Here is a 21,824-nt window from a genome sequence, read left to right as displayed (position 1 = left end):
CTTTCATTTAGCAAGTTAACAGCTTGGGCTACTAGCTTAGCATAGCGCTAACTGATTTCGAAAATAATTAGCTTCATGTAGAACAAGATGTCATGCTAGTAGCACTACGTTTCTGAGCATGTACTGAAGATGGGGGATTCTGCGACGATAGAATCTGTCGACAATAAGATGTGATTTTTAAAGTGATTTTCACAATAATACTAGCGGGGAAAGCATTGGTAACGCATCATATTATGAACAAATTAACAATTATGGGGCCATTCACACACACAAAACACTTTTGTGTGGTGGTGGAATGGAAAAAAAGAGTCCGTCTAGTGCATGTTTACATAGAAAAACACTGCAAAAGCAGCGCAGTGGAATGCAAAAACTATGAATTTACAAATGAGCAAGACACAGTTATTATACAACAGTGAAATGCTCACATTAACATTCACTTCTCCATCTTTCCCAACTTACAATGTTCACTCACATATGTAATTTTGTATTTGCATAAAAACTTTGTGACATCACTGGACTAAACTATGCTGCATCGCACTAAATCGCCAACTCGAATTGAAAACCAATGGCTTCTGGTTTCTTTGTGAACTACTCTGTGGAAAACCAGTCAAGGCCACAATAGGTCATGGCTGTTGTCAAAAGTATTGGTACTTTCCAGTACAGAATACAGAGTCAATTGATTCGGTACCCCATGAGCACTGCAGCCAATCACAGACATGATTGTTGAGGATGTGAACATAATGGCCAATCAGAGGCGTTTAAGAATCCGCTCGATACGCCAGAGTTTGTTCAGCGGGAGCTTCTGCAACCTTGTGAATCATAGAGTATAAAGACAATGTAAATAAGAGCTTCACTGTGGAGTGTAGACAGATCTTTTGATTATAACGCGAGTTATTCAGTCAGTGAGATCATTACACTGAAGCTTCAGTCCTCTTTGCTCGCTTTCTGTATATAATGCTTTCACAATTTAAATAAACGTTTTATTTGTCATGATGCTAAGTACACACTGCAAAGTTATGGGAGTTTCAACTAAATTAAAATGGACTGAATCTGAAATTGCGAGGTTTGACATTAACAATAACAATAGCAACGGACAGGACAAAACAAATGTGATGTCAATACTAGATCCATACATTAAGTCTTAAAGTTTAAGTGCAACAGACCTGCCGCTTAAGCGCTTATAATATCTGTAATGTGTTTGTTTGTTTTTAATTTTATTACTAACTTTTCATGTGATCTTGTTAATGCAATGTTTACTTAATGGAACAATATTTGAAGGCTACATGTTTTAATGTATCATTTACTTAAAGACCCACTCCGATGAAAATAATGTTTTTCTAGGTGTTAACATGTTCTTGTGGCATTTTTCTTATGTTAGAGGACATATCTTGAGAAAAATAAGCTCAAAGTTGTATTTCTGAGTATTTCTACATTCAAATGGCTGTGAATCAGTAGCAGACGCTAAAATGCTGGCTAAAATCGACTGGAGTTGTGACGTAGTAACTCCACTGGGCGGGGCCACAAGCTTGTTAAAATTAATCGAAAGTGCCCCTCTCAAACAAATATCAATGATAATATTGTTTTCAATAAAACAAAATGCATTTGATTATAATTAACATGACAATGTGACAAAATTCACGTTTACTTGTATGTTTCTGTCGGTTTGAGCTGTCGTTGCCATGACTCGTTGCTATGGGTTGCGTCACTTGCGTGTCTTGCATCGGACTCGACTGAAGGGGTCAGTCTCCGTTTTCGAGGCCGAGGGTCAGTAATGTGGACGGCAGGAGCGCATAATCGTTGCAAAAGTTATGCGTTTTAAAACGAAAACGCACTGTACGGCTGGATAGCTCCAATATTGCTCTCAATTTTTGTTGCACCGGTAATGACAGGTTGGGGGTGTAAGCTAGCGGGAGAGACAGAGCTCTCAGCAACGGGGAGGGGGAGGGGGAGGGTCATCTCCGTGCCAACGGCTCCGCCCACAACGCAGAGGCGAATTGCTAATGAGCTACTGCCGCTCTGCTGAAGCAAAGTCCCAGAAAACGGCACAGGTTTTGTGAGTTTGGCTAAAAATGGCATAATCATAATTTAAAGACCACTGGGAATGTTTACAAATAGCTCAAAATATGATCGGAGTGGGACTTTAAAGGGTTAGTTCACCCAAAAATGAAAACTCTGTCAGTAATTACTCTCCCTCATGTTGTTCCAACCCTGTAAGTCTTTCGTTCATCTTCGGGACACAAATTAAGATATTTTTGATTAAATCTGAGAGCTGGATCACTCCTCCATAGGCTTCTTAAGGGATCGAAACTTGCCGGCCCAAAAGTTATGAAAGACATCGTTAAAATAGTCCGAGTGACTACAGTGGCTCAACCTTAAGTTTATCAAGCGACGAGAATACTTTTTGTGCGCAAAAAAACAAACAAAAATAACGACTTTATTCAACTATTCATTTACTTCTCTGTGGGCCGTGATATTTCACGTAGTGAAACTGCGCAAAGCTTCTAGGTTGTACGTCACGCATCACACACATGACCAGCGTCGGCCAATAGTGAGCCTGCGTGTGACGTGCAACCTAGAAGCTTTGCGCAATATCACTACGTGAAATATCACGGCCGTACAGAGAAGGAAATGATTCCTCCATCAGCCTCAGCTGCTCTTCACTATATTGCGGCTCGTAAAGATAGCCACGAACAGCGGATTCGAGCAGCAGAATTTTAAAATCCTCTTCTTCCATATCAGGTTTAGTTTCTTCCGTCATTGTCGTAACTTCGCGTGTTAGCTTAGCTTATAAACAAGATGGCTGATATTGATTTCAGTATCTACAAGTGAAGTCCCACCCACTGATCTGTGATTGCTCTGTTAGCGCATTAGGTCCAACCCCCTATGGGCGGGTTGGAAAGGGTGGGATCTAGTGCTTGTAGTCTTTACAGCAATCCCCCCCTCTTACACTTCCTCCTACAATGACGTAAAAAGACGATTTTTGCATCATTGTAGGAGGAAGTGAAAAAGGTAAATAGCAGATTTTTATCGTCTCAGGGGAAAATGAGAGTGTTGCACGACCATTCAATAGTATGACTGGGTTTCTAACAATGGAAAGCTTAATGCAAATGGGTGGAGTGTCCCTTTAAGTACTATATAATGTTGAATATAATGTATAATAATGCAATGGGGGAATATTTGTGGGTCCTGATAATGCCAAATACCTTATGTTACCAGTAAAACTACATCATTTTAAATATATCTACTCAGTGACAGAGTAAAGCATATTCGTCTAAAATAATAATGTTTTCAGCTTCAGAATCATGAATATGTTTATTCTGGTGTCTCTGGTCCTGTTTATTGGGTTTCCAGCACCAAGTCCAAGCCTATTCATTTACACACACAATGTAAAACCAATTTTTCACCATTTTAATCAACAGTACATTTTTTGTTTACCGTTGATCATATATGTCTTGGAGTATCGCAATAATATTGTATCGTGAGATGTAGTGACCACTAACTTAGCTCCTTAAACCTGCAACCGAACCGTCTTTTATCCGCTCTGTACCAGCCAGCACTGTGGTGTGAAAAGCTGAAAACCCACTGGCGGCCCCACAGAGGCCTGGGATTGAGCAATGGAGGCGGGGAATGCACCTGGCGACGGGAGGAGCGGGGGCGGCTGCTATTTTTATGTTGAGTTCGACAGTTGGGCGGCTGAGTGGGTGCAGATCAAAACCTGACCCCATCTCTGCACAGTGAACACTTGAAGATGCATGAAGGCCTTTACTAGCCATGAGCTAGACCCTACACCTCCATCAGGCACACTGCTTCAGCCTTTTACACATCAACACATGCACATGCCTTAAAAGGCAGCACACCGCTCACAGGCCGACCTACTGACCCACTCGTGAACAGCACATAACTCCACAGCACTGGCTCTCAGCTGGGGGGTCGCCACCCACAACAGCTCTGTTCTCATAAGGTAGTGCTAAATACTATGAAAAATGAAAAAAAATTAAGTAAAATCACGCAAGTCTGGGCCAAATTTAATGTCAACCGATTGATTGGTTTTCCGATTAATCGGCACTGATTGCTGTTAACCTAACCCTCAAGTGTAGTTAGGATAGCAAAAATAAATATGCTATCACCTTTTTATTTAAAATGTATTTGTCCAATCAAACAAAAACGCTTAGCCTATGCAGTTAATACATATATTTTTAATTATGAGTGCATTTTAATGGGTGATTTTAAGGATAATAAACTACTTTTAAAATATGTTGGGCTACATCAAATCTTCTGAAGCAAAACCAGTTTAAATACACGGGTCAATTACATGATATTAACTTGTATTAATTTACATAGCTATGCATTTAGCAGATGCTTTTATTCAAAAGATTAACAAATTTACTAAATTATTCAAAAATACACTAAAAGGGCCATTTATATATACAATGACTTGAATACGTGACGCCATTCATTTTGATAATTGTTTCTTAATATCAAACAAAAAACTATTAAAAAGATACCAATTAATTCTTGACAAATATTTTTGCGTCAACATTTTCGCTTAATTAATAACATTTTCAAAACGTTTGCCTGCCAAATTAAAAGTCATGTGGTGAACATATTTGTAAAATAAATAAATAAACAAATATGCATTCGATGCCTTTTATTTATATAGCGCTTTTTACAATATAGATCGTTTCAAAGCAGCTTTACAGAGATAACAGGAAAATAATGCAACAATGTTTGTTTCTAGAAGAAAATATCATCACAGTCCAGCTTAAGTAAGTTCAGTGATGGTTCATTTTGTTGTATAAAAAAAAAGAAAAGAAAAGTTATTAATTCAGTTCATTTATATACATAACCACTCTGGAGAAACCGGGACGTCATCGTCCAGCTCAGTTCAGTTTTCATAATGGTGTCAATGCAGCAGAACAATAATATTGTTGAATATTAAATTAAATGTAATATTAATTACATTTAACAACTTAGCAAGCCGATGAGGCCTTCACAGGGAGAATATGTTCATTTTTAGAGTCACTAAATTAAAAACTTTTATTGAAAACAGTTGTCAACAACTTTTCCAAACCCAACATTAAAAAGTACATTTCTAACAATCTGGAACATGCGTTTTAAAGTCGATTTGTAGGTGTCCTATTGTGACCCATATCACAGGTGTTATGAAAGGAAATCAGTCTACTCTCTGTACATGCACAGATCTTTCAAGTTTAGCTGTGCAGGTTTTTCTTTCTGTCGTCATGACCAAAACCACATGTAGATCTTCCAAGAACCAAAAGGAGTCAAACGGGGCCTGTACGTCATTCGGAAGACTTTGAAAGAGTGGGTTTACTCTCCGCTGTTGTCATGTCTGACGCAGAGACGAGAAGGCTTGTGTGTGTGGCTGATAGTGCGGTGTGTGTCAGACAGATGTAGCCTACCTGTGGTGCAAAACTGATACTGAACTGGTTTAATACATGCTTAGTGCACTTTTGGGTAGGAAACCCCCCTCCCCCCAGCGAAATCAAAGCAAGTCAAAAAAAAAATATTTGACTGATAACTCAATAAAGTAATAAATTAAAACTAGATGTTGTGGTTTAATAGTAAAAAATGTGTTGAAAAAAGCAAAAGAACACTAGAAATCTTTAATAAGGGTAGATAGGGGGTTTTGATGAAACAATGTTGGACAAACACACACACACACTGCAGTTTAGCAACAGTCACATCCAAAAATTTCCAGCGATCAAGTCTCCTCAGAACATTTGGCCAAAACCCCTCAATTCAGATTAGTTTTACGATCTCTTTATGAACTTTTTGAAGCGTCAAAGTGGTAGTTGCGTAGCTGTCAATGGAGGGACAGAAATCTCTCAGATTTCATTACAACATCTTCATTTGTGTTCCGAAGATGAACGAAAGTCTTACGGGTTTGGAACAACATGAGGTTGAGTAAATGATGACAGAATTATAGACCATAAACACTGTCATTTCATAACAGGTACAAAATCAAGTTGTCCATCATATACGGCTGCAGAGAAGTCTGCCACTTTACTCTATGTCTCTCACTGGTCTTGTAATTTACATGGCATCCCTGCCAGACACTGCGACATCACCACGGTAACTCAGAGTAGGACAGATGGAGCGCTCAGCCCTCCTCCGAGCGTAACCAAGCAACAGAATCAACTTATATAATCAGCACAGCATTTCATTGATCAGTTATATGACTGGACGTCCGCAGCTTCTCTCTCAGAGCAAACTCACACTGTTGCATTAAAGTGATGCGGCAAGATCAGAAAAACATTTAAACTGATTGTTTTAAATAATAACTGGGATATTTATGTTATTTTAAATGTCTGTCTTTGTTGTTGTGGTTTTTGCAGGTTGTATTTCTGACATCATTTATGTATTTATTTATGTTTATGAACATATACATAATATATTTTATAAAAAAATAAAGTTATTTTTAGTTAAAAGCCATTTTAACTGTTAATTACCAGTGTTGGGGAAAGTTACTTTTAAAATTATTGCATTACAATATTGCGCTACTCCATAAAAAAGTAGCTTATCGGAAAATAATACGTTATGAAACACTTTTGTGTTACTTTTTCTCAACTGAGCTGGGCTTGCTTTGTGTTTTAATAACAAAAAAACTCTTACTTTAGCAAAAACAAACGTAAACACAAATATGATGTTTATATAAAAGTAATTTTTGCATATTCTTGGATCATCAAAGGTCAGCAACAAGGACATTGGTTAATAAAGTGAGATTAAGTACATAAAGTATATTTGTGTTATTTAACATAATTAACTATTAATATTCTGAGTTTGCATTTCAATGATTTTATTAATTTTGAGGAATATTGAATATTTTTTTGTGTGCAAGTGAGATGAGTAAATGCATGGTCACATTCAGTGAAGATCTAAAATAACCATCATGTTTACACACAACGCCTCTGCACTCAACATGGGGGCGAGAAAGCTGTCAGGCAATGGGAAAACAAAGTAACTTGCGTTACTAAGAAGTAACTCTGTTTTAACTGTTTTAAATTGAAAAGTGATGTGTTACTTCACAAGTTACTTGAAAAAAGTAATCGGATTAAGTTACTTGCAAGTTACGTTGCATTTCTTAAGTAGGCTACTTGTATATATACATATATATTAAATGCATTATGTGGTTTAAATAGCCTACTATGTAAGTCTTAAAATACGAAAACAATCCAACAGAAAAGGCCTTGCAACATTTTATTACACAAATAGTTTGCTCCAGCACACATGAGGAGCAGTAAAGGGTGATCATGTCATTCTCTCTGAGCACATTCAATCCATTATGCAATAAAGCCTGTCCCCTGTAGCCATGCATCTGAAAGACCCCTTTACCTCCAGAAACCCGTCCGACACACACTGCAGCAACAGATCTGCACATTCCACACACAACCCTCCTCGAGTGAAGCCTTCACAAACACAAGACATGAGGCATTCCTGCTGCCACTGACTGTTATCTGACTGACAACCAGTGCACACCATCAAGCATGTAAACTCACATCCTTGCGCTAGTTCTTATTCAGATACACTTCCTTTCAAGAACTTTAATATAGTTTAAAATTCTCAGAATGTTCGCCATTGAAAATATAACCGTCAATGTAATATTTGCATACTGGCTTGTTCTCCGTCCTTACATTTATTTGCATTTGCATGATGATTTCAACTTGATTAGCCTTGTCTTATACTTATTATACATAAACACAACATCTTTGCCGCATTCTCTTTAAACTGATTTCATTTACCCTGAACCGGAGAATTATCTGTAAGTATAACGCTATCATGTTGCTCCACTGCAAGTAAACACTGATATTTACCATCCATATGGAAATGCAAATCTAGTGTACAGCGTGAGCTGCAGTGTGTGAAGTAACCTATTGTGTTCAGAGCCTTTTCCAGCGGCATGTCACACAGCAGGGTTTTAATAACGGAAATAAACAGCAGAAGATACACGTCCATCGCGAGGATCGTGGTATGAGTGTCTTGACACACTGTAGCGAATGCAGTGTCAGTGAAGTGTGTGTGTGGCTGTAGCGCTGACATGAGTAGCATACAGTGAACAACACACATATTCCACACTTGTGCCTATACTCGCCATGTCTGCTGCAGAAGAAGCATCTATTAATACACACTCACCTAAACTACCGGCGAAACCGTCCATTTCTCGGGTAAATATCCAGGGAGATATTCCTGGAGCGACTGGGGGAATTCGTCCTCTATGTGAGAAGAAAGCCTCGAGCTCGTGTAATGTCACGCGGGCTCCTCTGATCGGCTTAATGGCAGGAATAAAGGGACGACCGGCTGGCGGCTGGTTCTCCGTCCGGGTAACGAGGCGCTTCTCTGGGGCAGTCGATCACGGAGTCTCCCTGAGCTTGAGCTGCTCCACCACGGTCGGTTACTCCTCCTGCGGGCGAGGGAGGGGGTTTAAGGAGCGCTGGGCTTTCGCGTTTCCGACTCCGCCTGCTTTGGCACGGCGAGCTTCCCTTCAGACTGGCCGAGCCCGAGTGCGCCACAGTCTGACACAACGGAGCATCTCAATATGACAGCTCTAGTACTCAAGTGCACACTGCTGTAGCTACTCTACTCCAAACGTCATTTGTTTGTTTATGTTTGTTTGTTTTGCTTGTCCCTCAAATAGTTCACATGCTGCTCCATGTCATTTACCCATGCATTTAATGCATGCATTGAAATCATATAGGCCTACAAATCGGTATGAGGTTGTTTTTTTTGTTGTTGTTTTTTTGGACATGGGGCCGTTCAACGGTGGTGATATCGTGTTTTTGTACTGTGGCAAGCCGTTTTGACTTTTATTCATTCCCAGGATTGATATAAACAATTCAATTTTCACTAGTTAAAATGCTAATTCTTGAATTAGCCTACATTTCTCTAGTAATAATGGGAATTCTTGATATCAACAATGACGTCATCACTCGCAGAAATGCGAATTTTTGATATCAATAATTACATTTCAACTGGTAAAAATAATACTTGAAAAAATATAATTCTTGATATCTGTAATTGTATTGTCCCTAGTTAAGTGTCACCATAGGCTGCCATTCAAATTCAATTGTTGATCAAGGATTGATTTCTTACCAGTTGAAAATTTTGGAATTTCTGATATGTGAAATTAAAATGTCAACTATAGTAAGAAATCAACTCTGGATATCATCTATTGAATGTGAATGGCAGTTAGTGAAAATACAATTACAGATATCAAGAATTATTCTTTTTACCAGTTTAAATTTAATTCTTGATATCAAAAATTCATATTTCTGCGAGTGATGACGTCAGTGTTGATTTCAAGAATTCACTTTTTCACATTCTTTACTAGTGAAAAAATTGCCATTGTTACTAGTAGAAATCTAACTAATATAAATAATTAGTATTTTAACTAGTGCAAATTTTATTGTTGATAACAAGAATTCATATCAAGTCAAAACGGCTTGCCATATACCCTGAAAATACCACTGTATTCTTCTGAAATACCGTGAAATACCAACACTTACAAAAAGTACTTTGGAGTACCATGTAGTAAAAAACAGGGTTGTATTTGAAAGTCCATGGAATCTAAAAGATTGAGTCGTTATTACATATAGACTTCATTACATTGAAGTCCACTTTATGGAGAAAAATCCTGGAATATTTTCCTCAAAAACCTTCATTTCTTTTCGACTGAAGAAAGAAAGACATAAACATCTTGGATGACGTGGGGTGAGAAAATTATCAGGAAATTTTAATTTTGAAGTGAACTTATCCTATAAGTGGTCTAAAAAATGTATTTATCTGTATACTGTATATATCGTCTGTGGAAGGCGTAAGAGCATAAAATGTTCGTCCAGTCATTGCATTCGGTCTCCAAAAATTGTCTAGCCTATCTTTAAGTGTTAAAATTGGGTTATCAATTTAGATCAATAGTCCACTTTACACATTCTACTAACTAACTGTACAACTACATGTCCATTAACTCTCATTATCAACATGTATTAGTAGACTGTCTAACACTTTATTTTGATGCTCCTCTACAGACATTCTACTTACTATAAGTAACTTTGCAACTACAGTATGTAAGCTTATTCTGCTTACCCTAACCCTAACTTATAGTTAGAATGTTTAAGTGGACTATTGAAATAAAGTGTGACCAAAATGTGTTGGGAGAACATCTGCCCCACAGCTGCCCACTGTTGGTTTTGAGCACATTGTGTTGGTGTTCAGTACACACTGGACCATTAAGGTAGTGGGCAAGGAAAATGTACACCATGGATTGTTAAACTATTGCAGCATGGCTGCAAAGTCCACATGCCAAGAAATGTTTCACATGAAGAATTCCAATGATTTAAGAGGTATCTATAAGCTATAAGTGTTTCTAGAGCAGAATGCAGGGTTTTTCCATGCTGGAGATTCAAATCATTTGATTAAGCGAATACAGAAGGCGCCAGAAACATCATGTCGTCTGGCCACTCAGCACAGGACCGATTAGAAAACAGAAATGCCAAAGGTTCAGACTATTGTGTTGGCCAAAAAGGCGCTCTCTGTGAGTGACTGCCGCTTCATGCTGAGTCTTTGCAAATATGAGGACTCATTGTCATATGAGCTGGTGCACTGGATCAGGACAGAGGCAAGATTGTCCTCAAGGTTGACCCTTGAATCAGCATGATGGGATCTTCTCTGAGAGATTATGGGAAAGAGACGTGTGGATCTCAGGCTGAGCATGCACCGTCTCCCGAATCCCGATGACTTCCCGGCAGAGTCCGATCTCTCACTCCAGACAGAAAAAGAGAAAATCAGACAAAGCTCTCTTTATTTTTCACTCCTGAAGGAAGAGGGAGGGACAGAAAAGGACTGGAGAAATCTTTCTTTCTCTTTGTTTTCTCTCTCTGTCTCTGGGCCAGTGAAGAGAATGACATGCAGGCCAAAGCTGTGTCTCTACTGTGCAGTAGCTCTTTTTCTTCCACTTTGAAGATGATGAATCACCCAAACTCCAGCCAGTATGGTGGGCATTAATAATTCATCAGATGACGATGGGAGTTTAAGAATATGTTGAGTGTTAAACATTTGCAGTGAGTCATCCCATACATTACGGCTAACTGTTGTTGCCTGGCGTTATTCTCCTTCCAAGTCTCTTTTTGGCAAATTACACAGCATTCAAATGGCCCGATCCAGATGTGCAATGCATTGTTTTGCCAACCTAAGCCAGTTTAAACCTCACCTTAACCTTTGCTGGGAATACAAATGAATCCGAGTAAAATTCAATACACATTCCCTGTCAGAGATGATGAATAGAATATTTAACATAATTTTACAGTATACCACTGGAGTACAGAAGCATGAGTTCATGATCCATTCACCAAAAACTTTGCCAGTGAATGTGTTTGACGTGATAGACTGAACGTGTGCAGTTGTAAATAATTACTTAAATTAAATGATAATGTACATTAAATAGTGCACATTAATACAAAAAAAGACACAAAGTATAATAATATAAAAAAGAAAAATTACCTAATTGAAAAAGAAAGCACAGCCTAAAGGTTCACTGCATTTGTAAAATAGCTATAATCACAGCTGGATCGATAACACTATTTCCCTTTTAGTTCGGTCACGTTCGACGTAGTCGGACGTACCGTACTGATTGGGATCACGCTTAGGGAGCCTGTCATCTCCCTAATGCACATTGGTGTGGGAGAATTGCATCTCACGCCCTGCCCCGCAGCCAGGGTATAAATACGGAAGTGGATGCAAGCACCAGTTGTCTTTCGCTTCGGAGCCGATCGGTGTCGATGTCTCTGAAGAGTGTTGTTGTGTACAATGAGCGAGTGTGTCGGTGTTCTTCTGGAAGACTCTCCCAATGCTGGTGGCTTCTACAGCGCGAGTGCAGCGGTGATCGCGAGCTTCTGAGCTCTCAACTGCTGTTTTAACAGCATCAAATTTCTGTGTTTGTTGACGGTTGGTTAAAGGGCGAAGAAGAGAGTGCTTCACTGTTACAGTTTCACTGTCAGTGTTGCCACTGCCATTCCCCTGTGTGGTCAGGCACTGGTGACGGGTCCCATTTCCTGAAAGAGCAACACGGGTGCGTTTGCGTCTTTTTCAAGATGCCATTCCATCCGTGCGTTTCTGGGTGCGGTAGGGCTCTGTCCCCCTCTGACGGTCACAATAGTTCCATCACGTGTTTGGGCTTAAAGCATGCTGAAGCAGCTTTTGTGGATGGCTCATGTTACCATTGCGGGAATATGACCATCTCGGTGTTGAGATCGAGATTCGCATTCGTCCGCGAAGGTGGAGTCCCCATTCCCATGCCTCTGCTCTAGTGTTTCTTCTGGGCCAACTTTCCAGAAGAAGACTGGAGTGCCGTGTGGGTTGGGTGATCTGAGGATCACAGTGAGGGATTCCCTGCCCGGCAAAGCCCCATGGGACGGGCATGTAGTAGCAGGGGTCTGGGCAGGCCTCCAACTGCATTGGCATCAATTGCCTCGAGTTGCTAGTAGTACACCTTGCTTTGAGACGCCGTTGCTCAGCAAGCCCGTACTGGTCTGTACAGACAACACTGCTATTGTTGCGCTACGCTTCCCTCGCATGTCCTTGGAGTCAGAAGCTTCTGAGGTCGCTTCATTCCACTTATTTTTCTGGCCTACTCAATCGTGCCGCCGACGAGGCCTCACGACAGCCTGTGGCCCAGGGAGAGTGGAGACTCCATCCCCAGGTGGTCCAGCTGATCGGGGACCACTTCGGGGCCGCACAGTTACATCTGTTTGCCTCACCGGACTCGTCCCGTTCCCAGTTGTTTTGACCGAGCGGAGAATCTGTACACAGCACTGTGCTAAGTCAGGGAGGAGAAAGAGCAGGTCTTGCTAGTTGCCCCTTATTGGCCAAACCGGACCTAGTTCCCCCGAACTTATGCTCCTCTCGACAACACCTTCCTAACCCATTCCTCTGAGTCAGTTCTCAGGGACCGGGCACCGTTGGCACCCGCGTACAGACCTCTGGAATCTCCATGTCTGGTCCCGAAATTATGGGATGCAGAGGTTCTAGGTGATCTATCACAACATGTCGTTGACACCATCACTTCTGCGAGAGCACCCTCTACGAGGCATGCTTACGCCCTGAAGTGGAACCTGTTCGTTGAGTGGTGTTCTTCTCACCGAGAAGACCCTTGAAGGTGTTCGATCTCTTCCGTGCTTTCTTTCCTGCAAGATAGGTCGGAGCGAGCGCTGTCTCACTCCACCCAATTGTATGTTGCCTCTATGAATTGATGCACATCATGATGCAGTGGATACAAATCCATGGGGAAGCACGATTTGATCGTCAGATTCCTGAGGGGAGCAATGAGACTGAATCCACCTTGCGCCCCCTCTATACCCTCTTGGGACTTATCTTTGGTGCTACTGCACTGCAGAGACCAACCTTTGAGCCACTCCAAGCAGCTGAGTTAAAAATCTGTTTTTAAAAGAACAGAATATGTCTTTCAAGAGGGTAGGAGACCTGCACGCATTTTCAGTCGACGAATCGTTCCTGGAATTTGGGCCGGCCTACTCTCACGGTATCGTGAGACCCCGGCCTGGATATGTGCCCAAGGTTCCTACCTCTCCCTTGAAAAAGGGACCAGGTGGTGAGCCTGCTAGCGCTGCCCCTGACGAGGCAGACCCAGCCCTGGCTTTTCTCTGTCCCTTCCACTCCTTGTGGTTATAGCTGGACAGAATGCAAAGCCTTAGGACCTCAGTCCAGCTCTTGTCTGTTACGGAGACCAGCAGAATGGAAGGCTGTTTCCAAGCAGAGGTTGGCCCACTGGATAGTGGTTGCCATCATCTTGGTGTGTTTTCCCAAGGTGTGCAGTGCCCCCCTGGGTGGTGAGCCTCCCCAAAGAGAGAGTATAGCTCCTTCCTAGGCGTTGACACAAGGTGCCTCGCTGACAGAGGTTTTTAGAGCTGCGGGCTGGGCAACATCTAACGCAATCGCTAGAAATAAATTGCCTATGTGTTCAGCCGAGTTTCTTCCCGTGGGCTCCCTTCAAATGAAGCCAGTTTCACTGTAAGCCAGGTTCAAAGTGTCGGGTTGCTGCGCCATTCCCCTCCTATGGACTGTTGACTGGATACATACGCCGTTCTTGCTCCAGTAGAGTTCCTCTTTAGCCGAACCCTGTTGAGTTCCTCCACACCCTTCGGCAACGGACGTGGCAGAGTGACCGATGTCAGGCCTAACACTCGTTTGCACTGGTGGAACCTGTGCTAGACTGGGTCCATATGCTGTGATCCTTACGGCGATCCCATATGTGTATTCTTCCACGGTACGGCTCCCCTTGCGAGCATGTGTCTTCCCTCGGCAGAAGCCTGCTCTACCGTCACTGTCCGGTTGAGTCTCCCCCTGTTATAGTCTGGAGCCACCCCAGTGACATTCCATATGTTGTACTGCCGGGTAATGCCCAGTCCATATGTGTATCCTCCACATGCTACCTCCCTACGGGGAGGATGTGGCTTCCGCAGCGTATTCCTTTTCAACGAAGGGAACGCTTCCCAGTGGTCTTGTTGAACAGCAGTGACTTCCCTGGCCTAAGCCCTGTGCCATCTCCGCCTCAATAATGTGGGGGGATCAGAAGGCTTTTGTCTAGGCACTGGAAGGTGGGAGAACTAGTTGTGTTTTAATGGGGATCCCAATCCGCACATCTCGGTTACGTATGTAACCCTCGTTCCCTGAAAGAGGGAACTGAGACGTAGTCCTGTCGCCACTATTGCTGGACCACCGATGACTCCGGGCTCCGCTCGGCTCCTCAGTGAAAAACCACTTCCATATTAATCCCCACGCTGCGGGGCGGAGCGTGTGATGCAATTCTCGCACGCCAATGTGCATTGGCTCGTTTTAACAATACTCGAAGATGACAGGCTCCCTATGCGTGATCCCAATCAGTATGGTACGTCCGACTACGTCTCCGTTCCCTCCTTCAGGGAACGAGGGTTACATACGTAACCGAGACGTTATCGATAAAATATATAAATAAAGGTTAATAATAATAATATTGCTGGAATCACTTTAAAAAAAATCAGCTCATAAATGATAAAAACATTGACAGTCAATCAGAATCCACTGACTTAAGCTCAAGCATTTAAGTGGCAGATGACATGCACTTATAATAAACAGAACATTATCTTGCAATGTTGTGGACACAGGACACTAAAGTTATCTTTATCATTCTTTGTGTGAATGGGCCTTTAAAATCTTGAGCCTTGTTTCACAGACAAGGCTTAGATTAAGCCAGGATTAGGCCTTAGTTTAATTAGGACATTTAAGTAGCTTTTATAAACGTGCCCTAGAAAAAAAATAACATTACTGCATCGGGAGACAAAACAGCAGTGGCACTGACATATTTTAAGATTTATCAGTGCAAGTTACTTTCAGTTAAAATAGCCTGAATGTTTGCAAATATGACTTGATTTCATTTTCAAAAACAATAAATTAATGTTTTGTTACTGGATATGCTGTGGTAAATATGAGGTTTGACAAGCAGTAACAAAAACCTGTATGAAATGTATATATATATAAAAATGTTTTGGCTAAAGAAATCAATCTTTTTGAGTTATGACAACTTCAAAATCTTGTTCAATCAATAAACTACATTGAGTTTTTGATTACTCAAAAAAAAGTAAGTTGTTCAAACTAATTTAAACATTATTGAGTGCTGGCCCTGTAATCAATGAATCTTATCTATTTCAATTCAAATGAACAGAAAGTGATTAATTGGGGACGATGCCAATCATGACCGTCTGCTGCTGGAATACACACTCGGGCTGCAAAAGGTGTCTTTTCCAACTGATGATCATTCAAGAGAATTTATTTAAATTAATAATAATAATAATAATAATAATAATAATAACAACATTCATTATCATAATCATACTATATAAAATAATATAAATTATTAAAGGATTCATGACATTTGAGGCCCTCGTTTGTGGACACATGTAACTAATCACTCTGGACTTGATTTGTCCATTAATTAATTGGATGGTTTTGGTTTGCTATTGGTGGTTCTCATTTGAGTGACAGGTTGACCCGCCCTCGTCATCAGAGAAGAGAAGAGATGCACCAAGAGGGAGGGAAAGTTATTCTGATTCAAGATTAGGAGGCACATGAATTTACAAAAATAATAATGTGCACGGATAAATCATTTGAAATAAAAACTGCAATATTCCATAAAAAAAATGTCCATTTTGATTTCATGGGATCTTTAAATTATTTTCATAGACACCACAAATGTCTTTTGAAAATTAAAATAGAAAAAATGAAATATAATGTTGCCTTTAAAGAATATCACTGCCTTTGTCTTCAGAAGAGTATTTTAGCATAATTTAGTCCAGTAGTGTTTTAAATACTTATTGTGTTCAAATAAAAAAAAAATCCTGTATGCACATGTACTCATTGTGAAAATTAATATAAAAAATTACTTATTTAACATCATTCCATGATAGGCTACTTTTTTTTTATTTCCACAACTTTTACCTGTGCAATCGCTCCCTCTAGCGTCTGCAGTGAGACGGTACATTACAGACCCGTGTGTGTGTGTGTGTGTGTGTGTGTGTGTGTGTGTGTGTGTGTGCGCGCGCGCGCGCGCGTGTGTGTGTGTGTGTGTGTGCGTGTATTCAAGTAATCCTGTATGCTAAACGTGACATCACTCACCTCAGCTGAAACTGTTATATCAGTCCTGGTTTAGTGGTTTAATGATGTGGACAGCTGATTAATGGCTCTCCGTCATGAGGTCTGGATGGTGATGGTGAGAGAGGATCCCTGGGGAACTGGAAGCCATCTGTGTGCTGGTGCTGAGAGACAAATGTGTATGATGGTGGGCTCATTAGCCATGTTTTCATAACCCCATTAAAACGCAATTCTTTGCTGTGTTTTACACTAATTGGTGTACATTTGTGGTGAGGGGGTAAAATCATTTTACATGCTATCATTACCTCCTGTATGGGAACTCTAGATGTGAGCGTACTGTGGGGAACACCCAAAAGTCCACAAACCCTTACTCACAAATACAGATGTTCTGGCTGCATATGAAGATACATTTTTTATTCAACATTAGGTTTTGAAAGTAGGATTTCAAACAACATCAACAAGAGTTCTGTTTGAGATTCTTAATTTGACTTAAACCACTTTTGTTTGCAATAAAACGCCTCAGATTGCAAACTCTAATTCAATGATTTGTTTGCGTCATCAATCAGAAATATTTTAGATATTAAAATGGTTTAGTAAATATGTAAGCCATGTGTAGATAAATATTGTTTTGCTTCCTGACAAACATACTTTTTTTTTACAAAAAGTAACAAGTAAAAAAGTACTTTTTTTTCTTCCAAAAAACGTAACATTTTTAATATGCTGATAAAATTCACCCATTTCAGAGCGACATAAATTAATACATTGAAATTTTTGATAAGCACAAGATTGGCACATTGTACATCACAACCAAACAGAGCATTTGATTTTCAATATTGTATACAGTGTGATTTTGGACCAATCAGATTCTGCTAGAGGCGGGGTTATTCAGACAAATTAAAGGGATAGTTCACCCAAAAATGAAAATTCTGTCAGTAATTACTCTCCCTCATGTTGTTCCAACCCCGTAAGACTTTCGTTCATCTTCGGATCACAAATTAATATATTTTTGATTAAATTTTAAAGCTGACTCACTCCTCCATAGGCTTCTATGGGATTGAAACTGGCCAGCCCAGAAAAGTTAAAGACATTGTTAAAATAGTCCGAGTGACTACAGTGGCTCAACCTTAAGTTTATCAAGCGACGAGAATACTTTTTGTGCGCAAAAAAACAAAACAAAAATAACGACTTTATTCAACTATTCATTTCCTTCTCTGTGGGCCGTGAGATTTCACGTAGTGTAACGGCGCAGCGCTTCTGGGTTCTACGTCACACGTAGGCTCACTATTGGCCGACGCTGGTCATGTGTGTGAAGCGTGAGATGTACAACACAGAAGCGCTGCGCTGTTACACTACGTGAACTCACTCGAGGCCCACAGAGAAGAAAATGAATAGTTGAATAAAGTCGTTATTTTTGTTTTCGCACAAAACTTGAAGAAAAAACATTGACCCGCAACATAATATAAGCGCTAGAGATGTGATGCACCAACTACCAATGGGAGAGCAGCGATGTCCCACGTGATAAAGATGGTATATGCATAGATATCCATAATAAAGGCTAGATGTCTTACGGCGGAGTCTCTATCGTCATCACCGGCGGCCATCTTGTCACAGGCAAGCTTTCTGGCGGGCTCTGTGTTACCTGATGTAAGATGAGTGATCAGCACGAACACAAATACTCTTATCTCGTTGAAATCTTGACGGATTTACAAACGGTTTGGTTTCTTACAAACGTTATTAACGTGGCTATAATTCTGGATGATTATTTATTTATACACTTATTATTCATAAGTATGCAGTGTCATAACTACATCTCTGACGTTTATAACAAACAAACCGTTTGAAAATCGGTAGAAAATTGAGCAAGTTATGGTTATTTAAAAAGTACATGCACCATTAAAACACAATGTTACGAGTGAGCGAGCTGCCTGTGACAAGATGGCCGCCAGGTGCGGACGTCGACCTCCATTGGCCAGCAGCGCGGACGAGACATCTAGCCTTTATTATGGATATCTATGAGTATATGTATGTGCGAATGACCTTTACGTAGAAGAGTTAGTGTTTAAACATATTAAAACGCATACATCCAGGAGGGCTTTTTGACGCTGAGAGAAAAGTGTGAATATATTGCTTTTTTTTTTTTTACTCTTGAGTCTTGACTGTTGGCACAGTGGAGCATTGGGCCAAAGTTTCCCAGCATTCATTTCACACCCCCTCCCACCTGAAAGCCCTGTAATCTAAACTTTCATTAATGCCCCAGACCCCCTGCTAAAGCTCATTACTTCATATAAACCCTCGACCCAAAGCCCCCACTCCAACACACCGCTACAAAAACACACAACAATTGGTAGAGTTGTACGAACACATGCGTATTGACATACTGACACACGCTACAAAAATGAGTGTATTTTTGTAGCACCCAGAAGAAACAAAAAAAATATTTGTGTGACCTATGGCACATCTCGCTTACTCTCTTCAGTAATTCCTTTTAAATGCTCACACCCAGAGCTTTCCATGCGAGCCGCATAAGCTGGCGCAGAGATGGAGGGCAGATAAACGGGTACGAAGCGGAGCGGAGTCATTAAGGACGTGTTGATGGAGGGATTTTGAATTATGGTGAAGGTAGAGGGAGGAGAGGGGAACAGAAACAAGACGCCTGACTAGAGACCCTCCTTTAGAGCGCTTTCCACTTGAGTCCATTCTGTTTATGTGTGGGCTTCACAAGGCGCCTACACTTTTAACACAACTGCTCCTCATATGAATGAACAATCCACTCCCTGTCTGCTCACGTTTGCTTTCATCAAACACCGCCAGCGCTGAAACCATCTATTAGTTCAGGTCTCAAAGCCACGAAGGGGAGAACGCTGCCTGAAATGGCGGACGGGGACGTCAAGGCCTGCGCTTTTTCTCTCAAGAAGTTTGGTCAATAATGTGAGTGGGTGTTACTTTTATGATTGAGGGAAAAGTGCTATTTGTGCCAGTGCAGACATTTGCAAAACCTGCAATGAAAGCAGTTCATTTCTGCTAATCTTGGGTATATTCTTATAAAGCTATTAAGTTATTAATTAATAATGTAGTTTTACAGTTCCTTTGTGTTTTATATAATGACCACTAGGAGGTGCTCTAGGCATATGTTTTCCTTGATTGGTTTTCCCTGAAGAGATATAGCTACATTGTCGTTGAAAACGAAAGTAAAAGAAGCCGCCTTTCCATTATAGATTTGTGCAAAACTTTTGCGATATGTCGATAAAAAAAACGATTGTGAAAAGACGGCATTTCCATTAACCGATGTTATGCGACTAAAACTTATTTTTTTCCTCTCACGATAAGTCATTCTAAAAATCATGGCAACGGATTTTGGTCGGTTTATGTAGGCCTATAGCTCTACTAGCCATTGTTTTTAAAGTAACACCAGGGAACTTTTGCTCTCAGGGTGGGGTCCCCCTACAGTTGGGAAACAGTATTGTCCTCTAGACCTCTACTACTGTCGTAAACTCTGTCATCCTACATGCACGTGCAATTGTTGACAACCATGATAGCCCTGAACACTGTAGGAGGAGGTCACATGCAGGTGTTCTGCTTGCGTCGCGTGTGAAATGTCTTCATCCCAGGTACAGTGGCACATATTTCAGCATGTCATATGAATATAATTTCATGGGTTTTATTTTTTTTCTAACGACAAATGATCGCGATGCTCACGTTTACAAGCCAGCGTCATTATAGTAGCCTAGTCTATTGGTTACCGTTTTACTGAATCTATATGATACTTAAATGCAATGTTTGAGTGGTTGATAATAACCATATATCGTCAATATTATAATATCAAGCTACCATAAATGAATCTGCAAATTTTACAAATCGATTTGCATTATAGCTTGAGGCAAGACAAATAAACAAATATCAAAGACATGTTAGGTATCCTAAAATATGATTTTGTACATCTTATATATTTACTTGCAAGAATGTAGCCCCTACCAAACTTGTGCACGCCGTTTAGACACAGGCTTTCATTTTTTTTTTTTTTTTTTTTTGCCAAGTCCGCATCGGTCGGGCACCCCTCCTCCAATGTTGATCCTCGTTCTGCCTTTAACGCGATCACTTTCTCTTTTTCTCTTTTTGCTTTGCTCCGATAAAACCTTTGCTTTCTTGTTTTTCTGTGCTGCTTCGGCCATGACTATAACATTTGGCTCGCACGTCCGATTTTAAGGAAGTGGGGGTGGTGGTGGAAGTGACGTATATGCCGTAAAGCAGTCGAATTTTGTAGTTCTCTTTGTTCGCCGGTTACTACCCGAAACCCGAAGTTTAAAAGTACGATTAAAAACGCTACAGACCCCGTCAGGCTATGGCAGACGTGTCATTCAACCTATTGTAAGTCGATGTACCATCACAAGAGACTTGGAAATATATTATGAAGGTTGAAAAGTAACCTAGTGCTGCGTTAATGGAAGGAGACGTAGATGTGTTATCCCAGCATTAATGGCAAGGAAAAACCCTTAGCGACACATAATTATGTGTGTTTCTCCCTCATATGCTTCAAGGTCAAGATAAATTGTGGCATTTCTTTGTTGTTTAGAATCCAGCGCTGATTTCACGCAGCCGCCATTTTGAAATGGCTCCTGCAGAAAGAAAACCGGAAGTGCCGCCTTTAATCATAGGAGAGTCGCGAATGCAATGGCGTATTGTTGTGTTTAATGTAGAAATTAGTTATTCTAAAAATGTACATACATTTCTTTCATACTTTAGACTATATACAGTGAAATTCATTTATAAATAAATATTTTTTTTATATATAATTCAGAACGTAAAAAAAGAAGCAGGAACGAACTATATACATATCCTATACTGGATATTAACATCCAATAGTGTAAATCGCGGCAGCAGCTTCAGGTTGGAAGGCATTGTTGTCTATCTGTACTTCCAGGCTTCTTCCCACCGCAGCTTCGCTTTCGATTTCAAAATGGCGGCTGCGTGAAATCAGCGTATTCCCCTAATTCTTTTGTATTTTATGAGTTTAAAGGTTCTCTAAGCGATGTCGGGTGACGTTACTTCTTGTTGACGTTTAAAGTATTGTCAAAGAAAACGGAGACTAGCTAGACCCTCCCTCCTCCTCATCCGCGCACTAACCCCCCAAACCCCGCCCCCAAACCCTTCTTGTCGGTGATTGGCTGGAACTGTTT

General features: G+C 40.6%; 1 protein-coding gene across 4 annotated transcripts in view; it reads right to left on the bottom strand.

Moving 5' to 3' along the window:
- The window catches only part of LOC130095202 (echinoderm microtubule-associated protein-like 4), a 136,031-nt gene extending 127,542 nt beyond the window's left edge, over nt 1-8,489 (bottom strand). The window contains exon 1 of one of the 4 annotated variants that reach the window (XM_056261892.1): nt 8,152-8,489. In XM_056261892.1, the coding sequence (XP_056117867.1) occupies nt 8,152-8,176 (25 nt within the window). In that variant the 5' untranslated portion in view covers nt 8,177-8,489. The remainder of the gene's footprint in view (nt 1-8,151) is intronic. The other 3 variants (XM_056261891.1, XM_056261888.1, XM_056261889.1) reach the window with 3 other exon arrangements.
- Between the last annotated feature and the right edge of the window lie 13,335 nt (nt 8,490-21,824).

The sequence above is a fragment of the Rhinichthys klamathensis genome, unplaced genomic scaffold, assembly GCF_029890125.1.
Source record: "Rhinichthys klamathensis goyatoka isolate OS25496 unplaced genomic scaffold, OSU_Roscu_1.1 h1tg000188l_1, whole genome shotgun sequence".
NCBI classification, from domain to species: domain Eukaryota; kingdom Metazoa; phylum Chordata; class Actinopteri; order Cypriniformes; family Leuciscidae; genus Rhinichthys; species Rhinichthys klamathensis.
Note: the sequence above shows the minus strand (reverse complement) of the source record. Positions and strands in the feature narration are given on the sequence as shown.